This window comes from Indicator indicator, chromosome 6, assembly GCF_027791375.1.
Source record: "Indicator indicator isolate 239-I01 chromosome 6, UM_Iind_1.1, whole genome shotgun sequence".
Lineage (NCBI taxonomy): Eukaryota > Metazoa > Chordata > Aves > Piciformes > Indicatoridae > Indicator > Indicator indicator.
In genome coordinates, this window is record NC_072015.1 from 35,956,384 (window position 1) to 35,974,672 (window position 18,289).

The following is an 18,289-nucleotide window of genomic DNA, read 5'->3' on the forward strand; positions in this document are numbered from 1 at the left end:
TAAGATTTTTATCATACTAAAAATACATCAGGATTGACATTTTTTGCAGGTCTACTTTTGCAAGAAGACAAAAATCCTTCCTCCCATTTATCAGTACTGTGCAGGGTTTTCTGGATTCCATTCCAAAAGCATTTACCCTCACAAAAGATCCCCTCACGTGGGATCCTTTGCCTTCACCTCGACTTCTGGAAAGGCCTCTCAGTAGCAGCAGAGACCAACATCAAGCACACAAGTTCAAGCTAAAGCTTTTCTCCTAAATCCCTCTTTAGCAATCTTCCCTACATTAGTCTAGACATCTTGTTAGTTCAGTAAAAAACTGACTTGTTTGACTTTAAAGTGCTAGTACTTGTTTTGGCCAAATTGGGTATTCCAGAGGAGAAGAAAATGTTATATTGTCAAACAAGGAAGAGACTTGATCTGTCATTTGAGTGGAGCTAGTTCCTCGTGAGATTATTAAGCTTAAAATCCACAGGATGACCAAGGGGCTCTGACTCTGAAATTAAAGCAGCTCGTGGTGGTGAAATGTGGCAGGGAATAGAAATGGTTCCAAAAAAAGTATTGTCTGAGCTGAGAAAGAGTGCCTTAAAACATGAAATGGTCCCTTGTTGCCAAAGGAAAGACGTGACATAGCTGTTTTCTTTATCTTCCCACTGAAATTCTGTTTGATAGAGTACACAAAAGGGCTAATATAAATATTGCTATCTCCTATATCACTTGTTATAAAGCTTATATACAAAGCATTGAGAATGATACATCTACAGAGGGAAAATATTTCCAATAAAATGTAAAAATGCTTTGTTGCTCTATAAAGAAAAAGGAGAAAAAAAAATCAGGTATCTGGAACATCATTTCAGTTTTGAAAGGAATCAAGGAAGCAGAAGCCATCACCTTTTCTATAAGTTAAGAATTAACTAGATCATACAATGCACAGGCAGCTTACAAATACAACTGTTTGCACTGCAAAATGCTAACATTGTTGTATGGCTTCCAGAAGAGTCAAGATACGTCATGCAAACATCCCCTTAGACATGTACATCTGCATCTGCAGCAAGAAGGGAAAAAATTCCAAGACACATCCAGGGCTAGCTTTCTACAGGAGGCGATTTAGTACACTTAAAATTATCCAAATCCTTCCTAAAGATTGCCATCTAGTGGCTTGTTAAAGAACTGAACAAATTACAGTTTTCTCCACGTAGGTATAGTTTCTTCAAAGGACAGTCATTAAACACAGGCTTATACTTTGATTTTTTACCACTTGTCCTTTCTTCCCACTATCTACACTGTTCATAGATAACCCACAGTGATTTGCAATAAATTTGGTCTGAAATTTGAGGAGAAAGTTGAATATATGACAATTTTAAAGAAAAATAAATAAATATTGTAATATATAATATATGATATATAAGATATAATATATATTATTCCAGATACAACTTTCCATGGACACGCTGAGTTCGAGAACACAAGTTCCACTAGGAATCAGGAAGACATAGATGCCTCTAGACAGCATTTGCTTTTGGAGATCTCTCTCCAGTTGGAGAGAGAGATAGACTAGCTCCCAACTGGGAAGATGGAGATTGACTTCTTTTCCAGTCTGATCATGTGTTTGTTGCCTTGCAACAGAGGATGTCTCAGGGCATGCATCTTTCCAGACCTTCTCATCTACTACCCAGGCTGATTGAAACAGCCACCTTTCCCAAGGTAGTTTCAAAGCTGGAGGAGGACTCCTCTCTCTTAATACCAAAACTTTTTCTTTTCTGAAGAAAAAGAGGAACTAGATCCTCCATTCACTACCTCATCAGGGCCCAGACTTCAGTAACCTTTGGTAAGGCTCTACCAAGAGACATTTTTCCACTGCAGAAGGATGCCAGACGCTCTCTGCTCCTTTTGCAATGGGGCAGGAAACCACCCCCGAGCACAAGCTCACCTTTCCAGCAGGGGCTCCAGCCAGCCCTCATGGCACTCGCAGTGGCAGTCCAGGAATGTCAGGATGTCTCCTTTCGCCACGGATGCTCCCAACAGCCTTGCTCGAACCAGCCCCTCTCGCTTATTTGCACGGATGAGCCGCACCTTGCGTAAGCCAGCCACGTAGTTTTCCAAAGACTCCTTTAAATGTTCTGTTACAAACAAATAAAAGAGAAAGAAAGAACACAGTTCTGGAGCAATTAGTTTATAGCATGCTATGGAAAGCTCTTTTTTTCAGTAGTGTGTTACTTAGAGTGGTGCCTTAAAGATACCAGCATTCTGAACTATGATTCTGCTGTGCTAAGTTAGGAAGGGACAAGGGAAAAGCACAGAATTTGGATGGACACAAATCAGGAAAATTAATTTTTTTGCATTTGCCTCAGTAATTCATTCCCAATTTGTTAAGTGCTTCTCTACTGTTACACAAATCTCTTTCCATGTAAAACTTTCATTCTTAACACAATTCACATAGGGTGGAAAATGCCAGCGCTCATTGTCTTTGCGTCCCATAATTCAAATGAAAACAGATAATCAGGTAGCTTTCACTGTACTAGACACCAGGGCAACCCTGCAGCAATCAAGACTTGCTCAAATTAGGAAACATGAAGTGCTCTGTAGGTTATTTATATATGCAAGGATGTTACAACACAACAAACATGATTCATTTTCATTAATTAAATTTGGTCCAGAAGTCAAATTTTTCACTGGCATTCTACAAGAAAAGATATTTTTTCAACTGGATGACTAAGTTGTACAACTTTATAGTATGTTACCTAAATAACCTGTCTTTTTCCTCCTGTGGACTACCTGACCTGAAAAAAAAAAAAAAAAGAAATTGCCAACATTATTGAGAATTATTCTTCCTACCTTTGTCACTATAATCATCTACAAGGATAATTTCTTCCAAAAGTATATCTGGAGATGTCTCAAGAACGCTGTGAACAGTTCGCAGAAGCGTGGACCAAGCCTCATTATAAAAAGCTATCACAACGGAGGTCTTTGGCAGGCTATAATAGTCATACTTCTTCTCTCTGCATCTGTAAGGGAGGGAATTACATTTAGTACAAGAGCAAAAGCATGTGTTAATTTTCTGAAAAATATTCTCAAATGAAGATTTTGCATGCTAGTTGCTACCTGTAAGTAGGAACATATAAAGGACCTTAAAAGAACTCTATATACATGGAAGTGTCATGCAAACACCTTCAAGTAGCTGGTCTTCCAGAAGTCCCATTTCCACAGCAACACTATGACAAATTCTGCAACCCCAAAAGTGTCTAGAAAGAAAAATAACAGGAGGTATTCTGGGTTGATGCCTATGCAGCAGCTGTCTGCACAGTATTACCTCAAGTAAAAGAACAATCAATGGCCAAAACATGCCCAAGATTACTGGAAAAAAAGAAGAAAAAAATATATATAAAAGTTAAACATGGTAAAAACAGTAGCATTAATTACTGATAACTTGTGATTTGAAAAATAAAGCAACTGCTAGATAGTAAAAATGTAACTGTGAAGGAACGGCAACATATAAAAAGAAAAAAAAAAAACACAGTTACAGAACTGAGCCATTTGTGCACTGAAGAAGAATTGGGGAAGACCACATAACTGCCAAGATGTAACAGTGAAATCCACAAAAACAAAAACCCAGACTGACATAGAAATGCATGGCTTTGGCTCTATGGAGAGCCAAGAAGCTTGCAAATCTTCGGATTCAGCTCCAGAATGTATTTCCTATAAATATATATATATATGTATGAATATATATATGAACTTCCCTAAATGAACATAAGGATGCCAAGAAACTTAGAGCTGAGCCAAATATATTAATTGTTACAGATTCTCCTGGTCTGAAGGCATTTTAAAATAATTATGGTATTTATGACCATTTCTCCCTTTTTCATAGGGCGTTCTGTATGAGCAGTTTTGTTAAAAACCCACAGAAATTGTTTAGAAACTTTGAATTTTCTTATTCCTCCAGCTTGCTGCCTGGAGTCACTGAAGCTTGAAGGGGCTGAAAGACATACTTGAGCTTCTGCAGACTCCTAGGTTACAGCAGATACCAAAGGAGGTAGGACATCCTTCCTACCAAAAGAGAACACTAACAAGTCCCTCCCAAACCTACACTATAGACAGCTGAACAGGGAAAACAGAATCCCCTAAACTGATCAATTTAGGGGAAACAAAATTTCCCAAAACACCCAGAAAACTACATTAAATGAAAATTGCTTACCTATAGCACATTGAGAACATATTTACTGACTATTTAAGGCTGCTGTGTTTGCAACAATAATAATAATAAAAGGACTTCTTATAGGTTTCTTTAAAGATTAGGCAATATCTATTAAGATCTGTGGCATAAAAAGAAGTAAAAAAAAAAACAGTCTGAAATTGAATATTCCTACAATTAAGATTCTTACAAGGAAAAAAAAAAAAAAGAAGTGTGCAAAGTACTTTTGTAATAAATACCAGAAAATGAGGAAGCACTGAGGAGAAATGACACTTGGGCAGAGGAGGCCTGCAGCAGACTGCTTCTCAACCATGAACGGAATGCTGTGTAACCACACTCCTTGTATGTGACGCCTGTGCAAGCACACACACAGGCAGATACAGAGGGACACACACACGTTTACACAATGAAGTACAAAACCGCCTGTCCCCCTGAGGCAAACAGAAGAATTCACAGAGAACTGCCTCACACCATCAGCTGGCGACAGAAGTGATTTGTTTTGCCAAATGTTCATGTATTAACACATTAAAAAGGAGTGACATTTTAATTAACTTTTTTTTTTTTTAATGCAGAAAGACCTACTCTATGAATCCAGTTTTAGAAATGCATATTTACTTTAGCCTGTTGAAAAAAAAATTATGCTCAGCATTGCCAGAATAAAAATACTCTTATGTATTGCAGTCACTTGTATCAGGTAATTTCAGTTCATTTCTTGATGGAAATAGGATCTTTACATACCCATTTTTAAAAAGTGAAGGAAAAAAATATAAAGGAAGAAACAGAAAACATCCAGGAAGCTTTCTCTGGAAAATGTCAAAAAGATTCATGTAATAGGAATGTTGGACCCCATTACTTTCAAAAGGAAATCCAAAGAGTCTAAAGAAACTTATAAACTTAATTACAGACTAAAAGACTTCAGTGGATTTGCCTGAAAATTGCATGCTGGAGACAGGAAACATAATTTGGCACAGACCAAGGAAATCCCCAAACTGTTCGTGATTCACTGTGCGTTGCTGCCTCCCTCACTGAGCACACCCTACATGCTGTGGAAAAAGGTCAGCCTCCTACAAGACATACCAGAGTACATGTTTCTTAGGTTTCTGAAGTCAGAAAAGAGACCAAAACCAAAAAGGGTGTTTTATTTCCTAGCTCCATGGTGAAAGGCAGCACACAAGTGCAGAGAAGTGCCCTGGCAGGGCAGGCTGCTGAACTCCAGGCAGTGCCCGGACCCCTGCAGCTTCCTCACAAAGGGCTGGTGTGACAAGGCTGCCAACCCACCACAGGCAGAGACCATGTCTCACCTTGCATACTGATACACACAGAGCATGACTGAAAGATTAGCTTTTTAGTACATGAAGTTTATTTTGGGGAAAACTCATCATCCCATAGAGAAACTTGTGAAAAATCGGGGAAAAAAAACCAAGTTATCCAACTTCTATGAAGATTTACATGTATATCTCAAAAATTATTCTGAAGGCATATATTCCTTACTAGATTACTACAAGATCTCAACTATTATCAGCCTTCAATATCACTGCAAAAATGAAGCACACTTTTCCTTACCTCTCCGTACTGACAAACATTTCAAAGACTTCTGCTAAGTCTTTAAAAATACTCCCACTGGGGAGATGACAAACCTAAAGCATTTAAATCCTGGCAAAAGGATAGTGCAAGAAAAGCTCAAAACAACAAATGAATCCCTGAAATGGAAATGGTTGTTGAGCGACAATTAAGCAGCAACACAGATAGTAAATGTTGCCACCTCACAAGACTAAATGTTGCCACTTCCCAAGATACACAAGCTTCACAGAACCCACAAGTATGAAACCTGACCTACAGCCTAGTGGTCGTAACTCAGCTTTTCCCTTTCTGATCTCCTACTTACAACAGAACCAGTTTAGCAGCGTACCTTTTGTTGTCACCTTTGCAAAAGGATGTTTTTTACCCTCTGTGTCTGTCAAATATCCAAGTTCCTACCTTCCAAGTGAATCATACTTTGGGTTACTCAGAAAACAGCTGTGTATCGGTTACAACAGGTCATTGAAATGACAGGGAAGATATAAAACAATGACAGCAGCTGCAAAATAGGTACTTGCCTACACTGCAAGCTACTTTTGTTTCTGACCAAGGAGATCCTTAGCACCTCCCTCAGATTCCTAAGAGAGTCCTTTCCCCATATAGGGGATAATGTTAAAACAGGATTAAGTTTATCTCAGCTACCCAACAGCTAGGTGATGTCTTTGCACTAATGGTGTGGACTCTGCATGTCCATAAAGACAGATCCAGAATGCAACTCACCCCACCTTCCTTAAAGCATTTGTCTAGCATGGACAAACAGATCTTTGTTGTCCCCTGATTCTCCCTCATCCATATAAATATAGAGTAGATGCTTAACTTTTCCACTGCTAAAATTAAATGACAGGAAACCACCTATAGTCCCTACTATTGCCTGCCTGATACACTGCCTTAAATCTAGTTATCATAACTACCAAACAGTTCACAAAAACTTAACATGGACATGAGGAAATGAATTGCCTGTAAATGTATCTCCAAGAATGCAGTAGTACTGTCATCTGAAGTCCAAGGCATAGAATCACAGAATTGTTAGGGTTGGAAGGGACCTCAAGGATCATCCAGTTCCAACCTCCCCTGCCACATCCAGTCTGGCCTTAAAAAGCTCCAGGGATGGGGCTTCTACCACCTCACTGGGCAACCTGTTCCAGTGTCTCACCATTCTCATGGGGAAAAACTTCTTCCTAACATCTAATCTCAATCTACCCATTTCTACTTTTTTTCCATCCCCCCCCATCCTATTACTACCTGACACCCTAAAAAGTCCCTCCCCAGCTTTCTTGTAGGCCCCCTTAAGATACTGCAAGGCTACAATAAGGTCTCCTCAGAGCCTTCTCTTCTCTAGACTGAACAGCCCCAACTCTCTCAGTCTGTCTTCATAGGAGAGGTGCTCCAGCCCTCTGATCATCCTCATGGCCCTTCTCTGGACACATTCCAGCACCTCCATATCCTTCTTGTAATGGGGGCTCCAAAACTGGACACAGTACATGCTCTCGATGCTCTCATTGTCTTATTCACCCACAGGAACTTTTCTATTTACATAGATATTAATTATATATTAAAGAAATACAAACAAACAACAACAACAAACAACCCACTAAACTAAGAACAAAACAATCTAAGTTAAAAATAATGCACATTGAGTAAGTTTATTTTTTTCAGGAAAGTATACGGTTGATTTTGGAAAAAGCTACTAGATACCAGGATCTTTCACTGAGAAAAAAAACTATTGCCAGCACATGCAAGCAGCTTCTTTAAGGCCAACAAAAGAAAAGTTTTAAGCAGGCCTTCTAGGTCACTAAAGAATACTGCTATATAATAGTTAACAACCATTGATGCAAAGCAAAGACAACTGCTCAGCCTCTGCCCTCCAGTGGCTCCTATTCTCCACAGCCTCACTAGAAAATCCACAAAGTCCTTATGCATAGTGGAGCTGCACCCAGAGAAAATGAGGCTGAGACCTGCTCTAGGTGAACCTGCTCTAGAGGACGGTTGGACAGATGATTTCCAGAGGTCCATTCCAATCCCAAACATTCTGTAATTCTGTGACTAACCCTAACCATCTCCCATGGTGTGAGCTGAGGCACTGCACAGCTCCAGCAGCAAGCCTGCTTCTGCATCATCCCCCATTTCTCTCAGGCACTCTCTGTCACAATCACTGGGTGGATGTTCCAGGAATACTCTCACTTGATCACTGTGGCTTAAGAGACAAGCATAAAACATGAAATGCCAAAAGATAGAGCTTTTCTTTATCAATTTATACTTTAAAAATTACACTTTTAAATTCTAACTAAATTATAACTGTATTCATCCACAAATCTTTAAATCTCTAGACAGGAAGAGAGAGAGAATAACGCGGGTACATACCTGAACAAAAACTCAAAGCCACATTTGCTATGCACCATCTTTCCTGGCTCTTTCACTACAGCATCTACTCAAACAAACATCAAACTACTGAAGCAAAGCATGTAAAGGTGTATCATCCTGCATCCACATTCCTGTGGATTTTTGGGTTTACTTATTACATTTGCAAGTCATGGTCTAACCAAGACGATATGGCTGACAAGCTTAATAATTTCATCTTGAAATCTACTACACTACAAAGTCTTCTGTTAGCAAGTTTTACAATAGGTTATTTATTAGAAGCTAAGGAGACATCAGTCAGGAAATGCTTAAACAAAATTAAATGGGCTATTTTGGAGAACATTTGTGTCAATTAAGGTAATTACTCCATTTATTTCATTGTAAGGAGCTGTTTCTCTTAGAGATGCCTATCTATACACAGGGAGAGAGAGCATGAATGTGTGCACGCTGGGCATGCTGCCATGAGTTAATTAGGAGTGGCTGCTAATGTACTTTTATGCAAGACTTTCACCATGACTGCAACAACAATACGGCAAGGGAAAATACATTTTTATTCTCCAAATTTGATTTCCTGTACTCACAGTCATCCGTATTTTTAGAAAAAAAAAGTATGAAATGTTCTGTGAGTTTTCAAAGATCTCTTAAGAATACAATCTGTCCATACATTATTTAATGCTTTCTAAAGATACACTACATAAGGTTTGTTTTTAAGGTTTCAATGCACATGGCCAATAATGCAGGCAAGTTCAAGACTGTGTAGCTTCCCTCAAGAACTTTCCAACAGCACGTCACTGCTACATCTGATGCCATGTGATTTATGTGACCACAGTACATGACATTACCATAAAGGTACTATCATAGTGCCATCTAGCAAACACTGTTAGGGTCCTACTTCAAGCTGGGTTTCATGCAGGGGCCTAGTTACCAGGCTTGCTGGGTTAGTTACAGTGGGCCACGGGCATGTCAACTCACAACACAGCCTCCTTTTTTCTTCCTAATTTGAACACAATTAACATGCTGAATTAAACAGGAGGTGCCTTTTTTGTGAGATGGCTCAAAAACAGCATTTTATGGACTCTTAAGTAAATACAAGTGATCAGGACAAATGGCAGCACCCATGTGCATCTCAGTCTAGTCTCTATTCCCACCCTATAAACTGCAGAGGCAGCAATGTGGACTCAGGGGTCTACCAGGTATCTTTACCCGTGAGAAAACATCTCATCCTCCAACCCTTCTAAATCCATGAGAGAGGACACAGCTGTGCTGGGGTCATCTTCTTCCCTCTTTTTTTACTTCTCCCTTCCTCCCTGCTCCCAGCAGCAGCTTAGGGTTCAGCAGGTCCATCCACACGTATCCCATTCTCAGCATCATAACACAGGTCGCAGCACTGGTTTCTGAGCCACCTTGCAGAGCTACCAAGGCCATGTTACCTACTGCAGGCTGAACATGCATTTGAACAGCTGCTCCTCGCCCTTCCTTGTGGCAGAGCAACCTATGGATAAAACACAGCATGTGAACCAAAGCAATCCAGCCCTATGACATCAAACCCTGGGATACAGAAATGTGACATTTCCAGTGGAATTAAAGGTTATGATAAATCAAATTATTATTATCTCCTCCAAAACACCACACAATTTTTCATGCTAATTAATTTTCTCACATAAAACTACCCTGAATCATCAGTTATATTTAAAAAAATAAAAAAAAATATATCTTATCAGAGCATGGGATGGCTGCACCTGTTCTGCACACCTACGTACCACACGTATGTTCGGATATTACAGGAAAAGGCGCTGATATTTATGGAAGGTGTGTCTTGGCCCAATTAGCAAAGCAGATAGCAGGAAGGGGCTGATAACTCCCAGAATGGCCAAATGATCCAGGGCAAGGCTGGAACACGTAAGCCGTGTGAGTTGAAGCAATGCTGGCCCACACTTCCCCACCACCCAGTCCCACCCTAGCTCCCTAAATTGTGTCTGCTGAAACAAGTCCCCTGAGGAGAGACCCTCCAGTACAGTCTACAATGCTGTGATAAGATCAAGTCTCTGAAAACAGGGGACAGCTAGACTGTGAAATGATTTTCCAGATTACTTTGTGTTTCACAGAATGACTTGTCCAGTTACAGACTGCCAAACGCACTTTTAAGATTTCAGGTACTAAAGGGCTGTGCTGGCTAGTACAAAAATACTGTAAAAAGCGAGGAAGAAAGGCGGGAATTCTGAAAGACAATAAAATAGCAAAGAAGTTTATTGTTGTTGTTGTTTTTTAAAGCAAATTTGTTTAAGGCATTACAAATACATTAAGAAAAAATTGTCTGGAAAGCCCATCTGTGAAGGTGGGCTAAATCTTTACCACAAATCCACAAATCTGAGAATGCCATAGGTCCTCCCAATTCCAAATTGCTAGAACAAGGCCATAGCTGTTCCTACCTAACCCAGATTCGGGATGTGCAGATGAGAAGGTATTTCTCCATGTGATCAGTGGGGAAAAAAAAATATTTTGCTCACTTGAAACAGTGGTTTCATACTGCTCAAATGGTTACCTGTGATTGCAATTTCTCTTCCAAGGCAATGACATATAGACTTAACATTCACGCAGAGCCATACAGTTTTCTACACCTACATTCAGAAAGATACTGGTGTGAGTAATTTGATGCAGGACAAGAAAAATATTTTGAAAACACAGTAATTGAAAGAAGTTACAGTAACCATTGCTAATAGTAGTGTGTGGATGCACCTGGCCCTTACAGACAACCATGTATAGTAAAAGCATTGTTTGAATTAAAAACAAACAAACAAAAAAAATCATCATTTGTCATTACTATCACCATTCTGGGAACTTAGGTTAAAAATTAAATCAAACAAAACCAAGCACTCATCTGGACACCAGAGGAACCTAAGGATTTCTGCCAGAAGCTGTACAGAAAATCAATCAAAAAATAATCATCTGAGTTCTTCTGGAGAACATTTGCAGGTGAGTGCGGTGCCAAAGTATAATGACAAAGACAATTGCCACATTTTTACAGAAAGTAGAAAACAAAAATAGAAAAATAACCTAAGGACCAAAGTACTTGTGGAAGCATTATTATCTTTTGTAATGCTATAATATGTGAGCCTGCTTATTTAAAAAAAAATAAAACACCAAAACAACAATAACAAAAAATCTCCCCCACAACCAAAACCCAAAAGCGACAATGCTGCATATTTATTACTCCCTTACTTTAGTGTAAGAATGAGTATTGAGATGTCCCACTCACTGCTTTGAAGGTCTAAAGCCTGCTGAATGCCACTAATGAACGATTAAGTAATGATTAGGAATGCAATTAATGTAGTTACTAGCACACAGCACATGATCAGCTGCTTGTTAGAAGGAAAGGATGCACTGGCAAGGTTAAACTGCCGCAGATTTGCTCTCACAAGAGATCATTTTTCCTATGCACACTGCAAAAGAAGTCACTGCAGTTAATTCACCTTTAGATAACAGATCAAGTGAAGTGATTCTGCCACTTTATTCTGCTCTGGTGAGTACTGCATCCAGGTCTGGAGCTCTCAATATAGGAGGGACACAGAGCTGATGGAGTGGGTCCAGAGAAGGGCCACAATAATGACCAGAGGGTTGGAGCACCTCAGCTATGAAGACAAGCGGAGGCAGCTGGGATTGTTCCTCAGGCTGAGGCAGCCTGGAAAAGAGGAGACTCCACAAAGGCCTGCAGCGATAGGAAAAGGTGCAATGGCTTCAAACTAGGCAAGAGTAGATTTAGATTGGATGTTAGGAATACGTTCTTTAAGATGAGGGTAGTGGAACACTGGAAGAGGTTGCCTGGGGAGGTGGTTGGAGCCCCATCCCTGGAGATATTCAAAGTGAGGCTCAACAGGGCTCTTGACAACCTGATCTAGTTGATGATGCCCCTGCTTACTTCAGGAGGGGTTGGACTAGATGGCCTTTGGAGGTCCCTTCCAACCCAGACCATTCTATGATTCTAAGGAGGAGCTCTAGGGTGAAGTCAGGCAGTCATAGTGGAAACACCTGACTGCTGTGCATTTCCTGGAACAGGGTCAGGTTAAAACTCCTGGCAGGAGCAGTATGCCTAATCAAAATCAGATGCTGTGATTCTTGGATTAGAAGAGAGACCAAAACCTAAGTCTTGCTTATTCTTGGAATTTGCCAGGGAGATACTATCAGATGAGCAGACTGAGCAAGTTGGTATTTACAACCCAGTAAACAAAACAAACCATGGTACGAAGTGACATTGTAAGACAAACACATTAAAATTTTGGGAACAGATAGAAAAAGCAGTTTCAAAAGTCAAGAAAATTCTTAGCACAAAATTGTTACACTAAGCTCAAAGACAATACACCAAAAATGACAGTGGCAGAGGAATTTCAGTATTTGTATATATCTATCTATACATAGATACTTAATCATATATATATATAAAAACAGGCATACAAAACCATACATAAACGTATCTCCGAAACACACAAAAATATCAGGAATTAAAGAATGAATCTCTACAATTTTGTTTATAGCTGCTAATTATTATGCAGACCACATTCAATATTTTGGATGCTTTTGTGGCTACTCAAAATCATTTGCCAGTAAAGACTTACAAATCCATTTGCTTGCAATCACAAGTGAAACAAGGCCCAAGGGCTGATCTGGCTTCTCCCATGAAAGAGACAGCACAAAACACTGAGTCAGCACAAAATGCTTATCCCTGCCTTGTTCCTTTTGCAAGAAGTCTGCCAAAAGAAGGGTGATGTGATTTTACAGCAACCATCCCTGAAATAAACATGCAATGAAACTCCCACTGTGAGAAAACAAGAAGCAAATAAAAGAAGGTAGGATGTCTAAAATCAGGAATAATGCTTGAGAACAGGTTTTAATCTAGAAGAACCCAAGCAGAAAGAATGTAAATGTATTTCTTAAACACTAAGAGCTGTAAAAAGCTGTCTGAAAGACCATGTTGGTTGTCTGTCTAATCCTGCAGGTCTGTCAAACGAGTATGTGAGGTGAACCCCCAGAGGGATGCTGCCTTACCCTGCACAGGGAATGGCAAGCAGTAGCAGCCAAAATGCCCAGGCCAGAGCCCATCCTGCTGCACTTACAGGGCATCAGCCACAACATGGCCCTCAATAGGTCAATGTCTGATGTAGAAGACTCGCTTGTGTCAAATCTTCTACAATGGTTGCTTCCCATATGTCTATAAACTCAAGAAATGGAGAATGGATATTGGGAAGACAACGTGGGCCATCTAGGTGACATTATGAGGGCAGGGTGTGGGGGAAAGAAATTTCACTGTGGCAGTGATGTAGCCTTGAAAGAGGTGCCCAAGAGAGGCTGCTGAATCTCTGTCCTTGGAAACTTGCAAAATTTGACTGGACAAGAAGGGTCTTTAGCCACACACAAACACTGACGCCTCCCTGCTTCAAGCAGGAGATTTGACTAGGCACCCCACAGGTTCCTTTCAACCTCCACCTTCCCTGACCCTATGACAGATTTCATTTCTAGCCTTTTACAAACTGTACCACCATTTAGTGATTTCCTTACATTCTTATGCAGAATATTTTACCAAAAGAACATTTGTAATAGTTTGCTTAAATAGATGTTTTAATTGTTGAGAGATATGCATATATGCATGTATAGGTATATTTATGTATACATATATACACACACATAATTCTAGTCATTGATATGATTAAAACGTTTCTGTGATGAAACACATTAATATCAGTTGCTGACCTCAAGTGCAGACAGTTAAAGGAAGCAGGAATCATCTACAGGAAATGATAGAAACTGTCAAGTTCTCCAGGTCTGTGATTCAATAGAAACAGGATCAGTTTTCAGAAAAACACATTAGAGTGGTCTGTGAGAACAAGAAGGAATAATGGGAGAACAAGAAGGAATAAAGGTCTTCTGAATATTGACATTGGCAGGAATGAAGAAACACCTACAGTTGAAGAAACTTTTATCATAAAGTAACAACTGTAAAGGATTCATTGTCAAATATTGCCTTTATTTGAGGGAGTAATCTCAAACTATTCTTTATCTCTTCCTGCACAGTATTACCAGACGTAGTTATCATCAAATAACTACTGCTGCATTTCTGCTCTGATAACAGGTCCAGGATGTACAAAATGCAGCAGTGGATAAAGTTTTTTGTTACCAATTTAAAGCAACACCTTGTATACATAGCTTTGCAGGCCAGGTTTAAAACCTTACTGACTCAGATATTCTCAGTCTTATTAACAGAATTCTGGTTTTCACTAGATTCAGGGTTTTGATTCTCACAATTCATACTGAGAGAGTGGGTTCACTGATGAATGTGAGAGAGCATTAAGGTTAAAAGGAGAGGTAGGGTAGCAAGGTGGTGGGGATGCTGCCCGTCTTTACCCTTTTTCTTTCCTTAGATTCATGGGATCTAAAATGCCCAGATTCATCTCCACACACAGAAGAAGGTGCTGAAATAGAATAAAAGCCCACAGCCCAAATTAACATCTCCATGCTAATATTTCACGATTGCTTGATGTCCATTTCTAGTAGATGGAATTCCCTACACTGGATTTTTGGAACAAGGAAGTGGCAGAATTTGCGTTGTCCACTTCATGATCAACCTAGTATTGCAGCAACTCAGCAAAAGACACCTTCTCACTAGCATTTCTGCCTTTCAGGCTGAACAGTTGTAAATCAGTCACTTCTGCACAGAAGGCATGCCATAAACATTGTGTCCAAAACAGATGTCCACCCTATTTCGGAGATGTTTAAAGGAACTCATCAAAAACCTCTGGAAATAACAGTACACCTGTTTATTGATATAATTATGGCCTTCAAAAAACTCCAAGAGGTTTGTGAGATATGTCATCCTTGAAAGAATCAAGTTGACTCTTTCTGAACAGATTATGCCTACCTATCTGCTCCTAATTCTTTTCCTTACCATATGGTTCTCTGGTTCTCATCTGAGACTCTACAAAAAAATATGGTGCATTTGTCACCTTCCAGTCTTCAGGTACCAAAACTGTTTTATTGATAATATCTAAAAATTTAGCCTTTGCAACAGTTCTCTGGGCAGAGGAAGTTTAGTTGAAGTCTACCATTATTACTTATTTCCTACGATTGCAGCCTCACCCAAATGTTCCCTGAAGATCATGAATTCATTATTAACTTTAAATTGAAGAAACTAAATCATATTTTTCCTAGACTTGACTTTTGAACCTATATCGACTATACTTACACTGACATATCAGTAATCTTCTATCTGTACAGGCTCCTGGATACGTTTTTCAAGATTTCTTTGTTTTATTTCTTAGATCTTTTACATAGTCTTCCTTCTTAAGAGACATAGTTAATTTTATTGCAGTGACACAAGTAGTTAACAACTTCATTGCATTAACGAAGGTAGTTAACAACTTCATTGCAAAATTATCTTTGGGGAAGATGGGTTTTTTAGCAATTGCTGTGTAAATTAGATAGCTGTTGTGTGATAATCCTGCCATAATTTAGATTTAACTTTGTGAAAAGGCTGCCTGCCAGCCGATGCTACAACAGTACAGTGCAGCCCCAGACTCTGCAGGCAATTACCTCCAAGATTATGCCACTGATGCCTTGCAATCCTTTTGGTTTGGATACGGTTTGTCATTTTAACATCCAAATATTCAAATGAAAAAAGATGTGTCATTGTAGCAAAATCCATCCGCCCACTTACACAGTTTTCAAGTATTTCCCCTCCCATCCATAACATCCCCTGGTCCAACAACTCTGCTCCTCCGTTTCCTCCAACATTCTATCTAAAAGAAATGGCAGGAATTCAGAATAATTAATTGGAATTATTTAAATTCTTCCTGCAGAAATGCAATTAAAATGGTCCATTTTATCTTACAGTCTGTAGACTGCTTCTAAGGGGAGAATAAAAGACAACCAAGAAAAACAAGCCCATTGTCACACTTAAATTTATCTTGCACCTGCATTGCAATATTTTTAAGAGACATTGTAGTAGTCATGTTTTAGATTCAGCATTTTTAACTACACTTGGGTGAACTACCAGACAGGACACACTGATTTGAAGCTAATCCATGGTAGAGGCAGAACTCTAGGGTTTTCACAGCCCTCTGCTACTGTAAGACACACACTTGTTGCAATGAAATAAACTGGCTGAAGCCAAGCTCAGGTGAAGCAGAGACTCCATCAGTGGTAGCTATGGCTCTGTCCTGACCTCTTTGGCTAAAGGCACATACCTGTAACCACTCAACCTATGCCTCTCACCAGCTGGACAGCACTCACAGGATAGCATCATGTGGACCATTAAGCCAAACTGCGTATCTGCATTGCGCCTGACTGATCATACAGGAAGACGTGCTGTGCAGCACTGACTTCACGACTCAGTGGTATTGGTTCAGAGGTGGAGGTGGCATTGTTAGGTTAACATTTGGACTCCATGATCTTACAGGTCTTTTCCAAGCTAAACAATTATATGGTTATATTACTGCACTGAACTGTTGCCCACAAACTAGAATCATTCCATCAATCAGTACCTATCCTTATTGTACAATTGCTTACACCATCATCTGATAAACTGTACTGGCAACTAAGCATCCAGGACCATGAAAACTTCCAGTTTAGGAGAACATTATACGTCTCCATAAGCATTTCTACATGGTGAAAAAGTAGCATGCTCCTGGTATATCTGATGATGAAACAATCTGCCTTATACTGTATGACCTAAGACGACTGAATACATTGCAAAGTTGGAATCTGGGAAGTGCAGTATTTGCCAAGCTGGGTGTGACTGGGAAAGCACACTGATGCCTGCGGAGACCTACCCAGGGGAGCAGCAGGAGAACCAAGGCAGCACACTCAAGGGCTCAAACCAAGCTGCCAGGGCTATGAGAGGAAAACCACCTCTCTCGAGCTGCACACGCACCACCCACACGCTACTACCAGATGTTAGAACTGTCAGCGATTGTGCCTGGCTTCCACCCTTCCAGCTAATTTCGTAAGCAGCCGCTGTGATTTGAAAGCGTTCGGACAAGGGAAAGAAGTTTTTTAATCCTCCACGTTTCTGAGCGAGCTGCTGCTAGACACGGTTATTACGCTGTCCCCAGCCTCTTTGCCTGGAAGGGCTGCTCTAGCGAGCTGCACCCGGGGTGGGCACATCTTCTCCGCCCCCGTCCCGCCTGCGGTGGGGTCACTCGTCGCCGGACGCGGCGGCAGGTGTCGCGGGGGATACTCACAGCGGGTTCCAGCGCTCGGGCAGGCGGCGGTGCAGGGAGATGCGGTCGCTCAGGTAGATGTTGATCTGGTGCAGCCGGATGCTCTCCTCCTGGCGGCGCTTCTCGGCCGGGCTCAGCTCCAGCCGTACCGCCCGGCCCAGCTCGCCCAGCGCACTCAGGTCCAGGGCCGGCTTCGCGTACACCGGCTTCCGCAGCAGCTCCGCGGCGGCGGACGGCGGTGGCTGCGGGGCGCGGCGGGCGGCGTGGCGGGGCGGCGGGCCGTGCCGCAAGGCGAGGAAGCCGACGGCAGCCAGCAGCCCCAGGGCCAGCAGTGTGCCCCCGCTCCGGCAGCCTCGGCCCCGCTTGCCCCAGCACATCCCGCGGCCGAGGCGGCCGGCCATGCCGAGCAGGCGGCGAGCCCCTGGGTGGCCTCTCACGGACACGGATGCGGCGACGGGCGCGCCTCCGTCCCAGGCGGACTCGGCGAAGTTCTCACGAACCTGCCCACGCCGCTCCACCCGCCCGCTGCCAGCGCTGCCCGGGCCAGGAAACCCGCTCGGCTCCTCCGCCGGCGGCTCCTCCCTCCTCCCCGCCCCGCAGCCGCCGCCGGCCAGCCCGGAGGGGCCCGGCGCGGAAGAGCCGTTCGCTGTCGGTGCTGTGGGGCGGGGAGCATCTCCCGCCGGCGGCCCCGGGCGATGAAGCCACCCCGCGCGTCTGTGGCGGGGGCTGCGCGCGCCCGCTACCCGGACGACTCTCCGGGAGCGATGCCATGGTGGTCGGTGAGCGGCGTGGCCCCGAGGGAACCTGGCACCACAGGGAATCAGTCATAAAATGGCTTGAGTTGGAAGAGACCTTAAAGATCTAGTTTCAACCCTCCTCCCATGGACAGGGACACCTCCCACTAGACCAGGTTGCTCAAAGCCTCATCCAGCCTGGTCTTAAACACCTCCAGGGATGA

General features: G+C 41.8%; 1 protein-coding gene across 1 annotated transcript in view; it reads right to left on the reverse strand.

Annotated features, from left to right (window-relative positions):
• The window catches only part of GALNT12 (polypeptide N-acetylgalactosaminyltransferase 12), a 56,134-nt gene extending 38,402 nt beyond the window's left edge, over positions 1-17,732 (reverse strand). The window contains exons 1-3 of the mRNA XM_054381728.1: positions 17,353-17,732; positions 2,833-3,002; positions 1,928-2,117 (exon numbers count right to left, since the gene is read on the reverse strand). Of these exons, the coding sequence (XP_054237703.1) occupies positions 1,928-2,117; positions 2,833-3,002; positions 17,353-17,732 (740 nt within the window). The remainder of the gene's footprint in view (positions 1-1,927; positions 2,118-2,832; positions 3,003-17,352) is intronic.
• Positions 17,733-18,289: the final 557 nt, after the last annotated feature.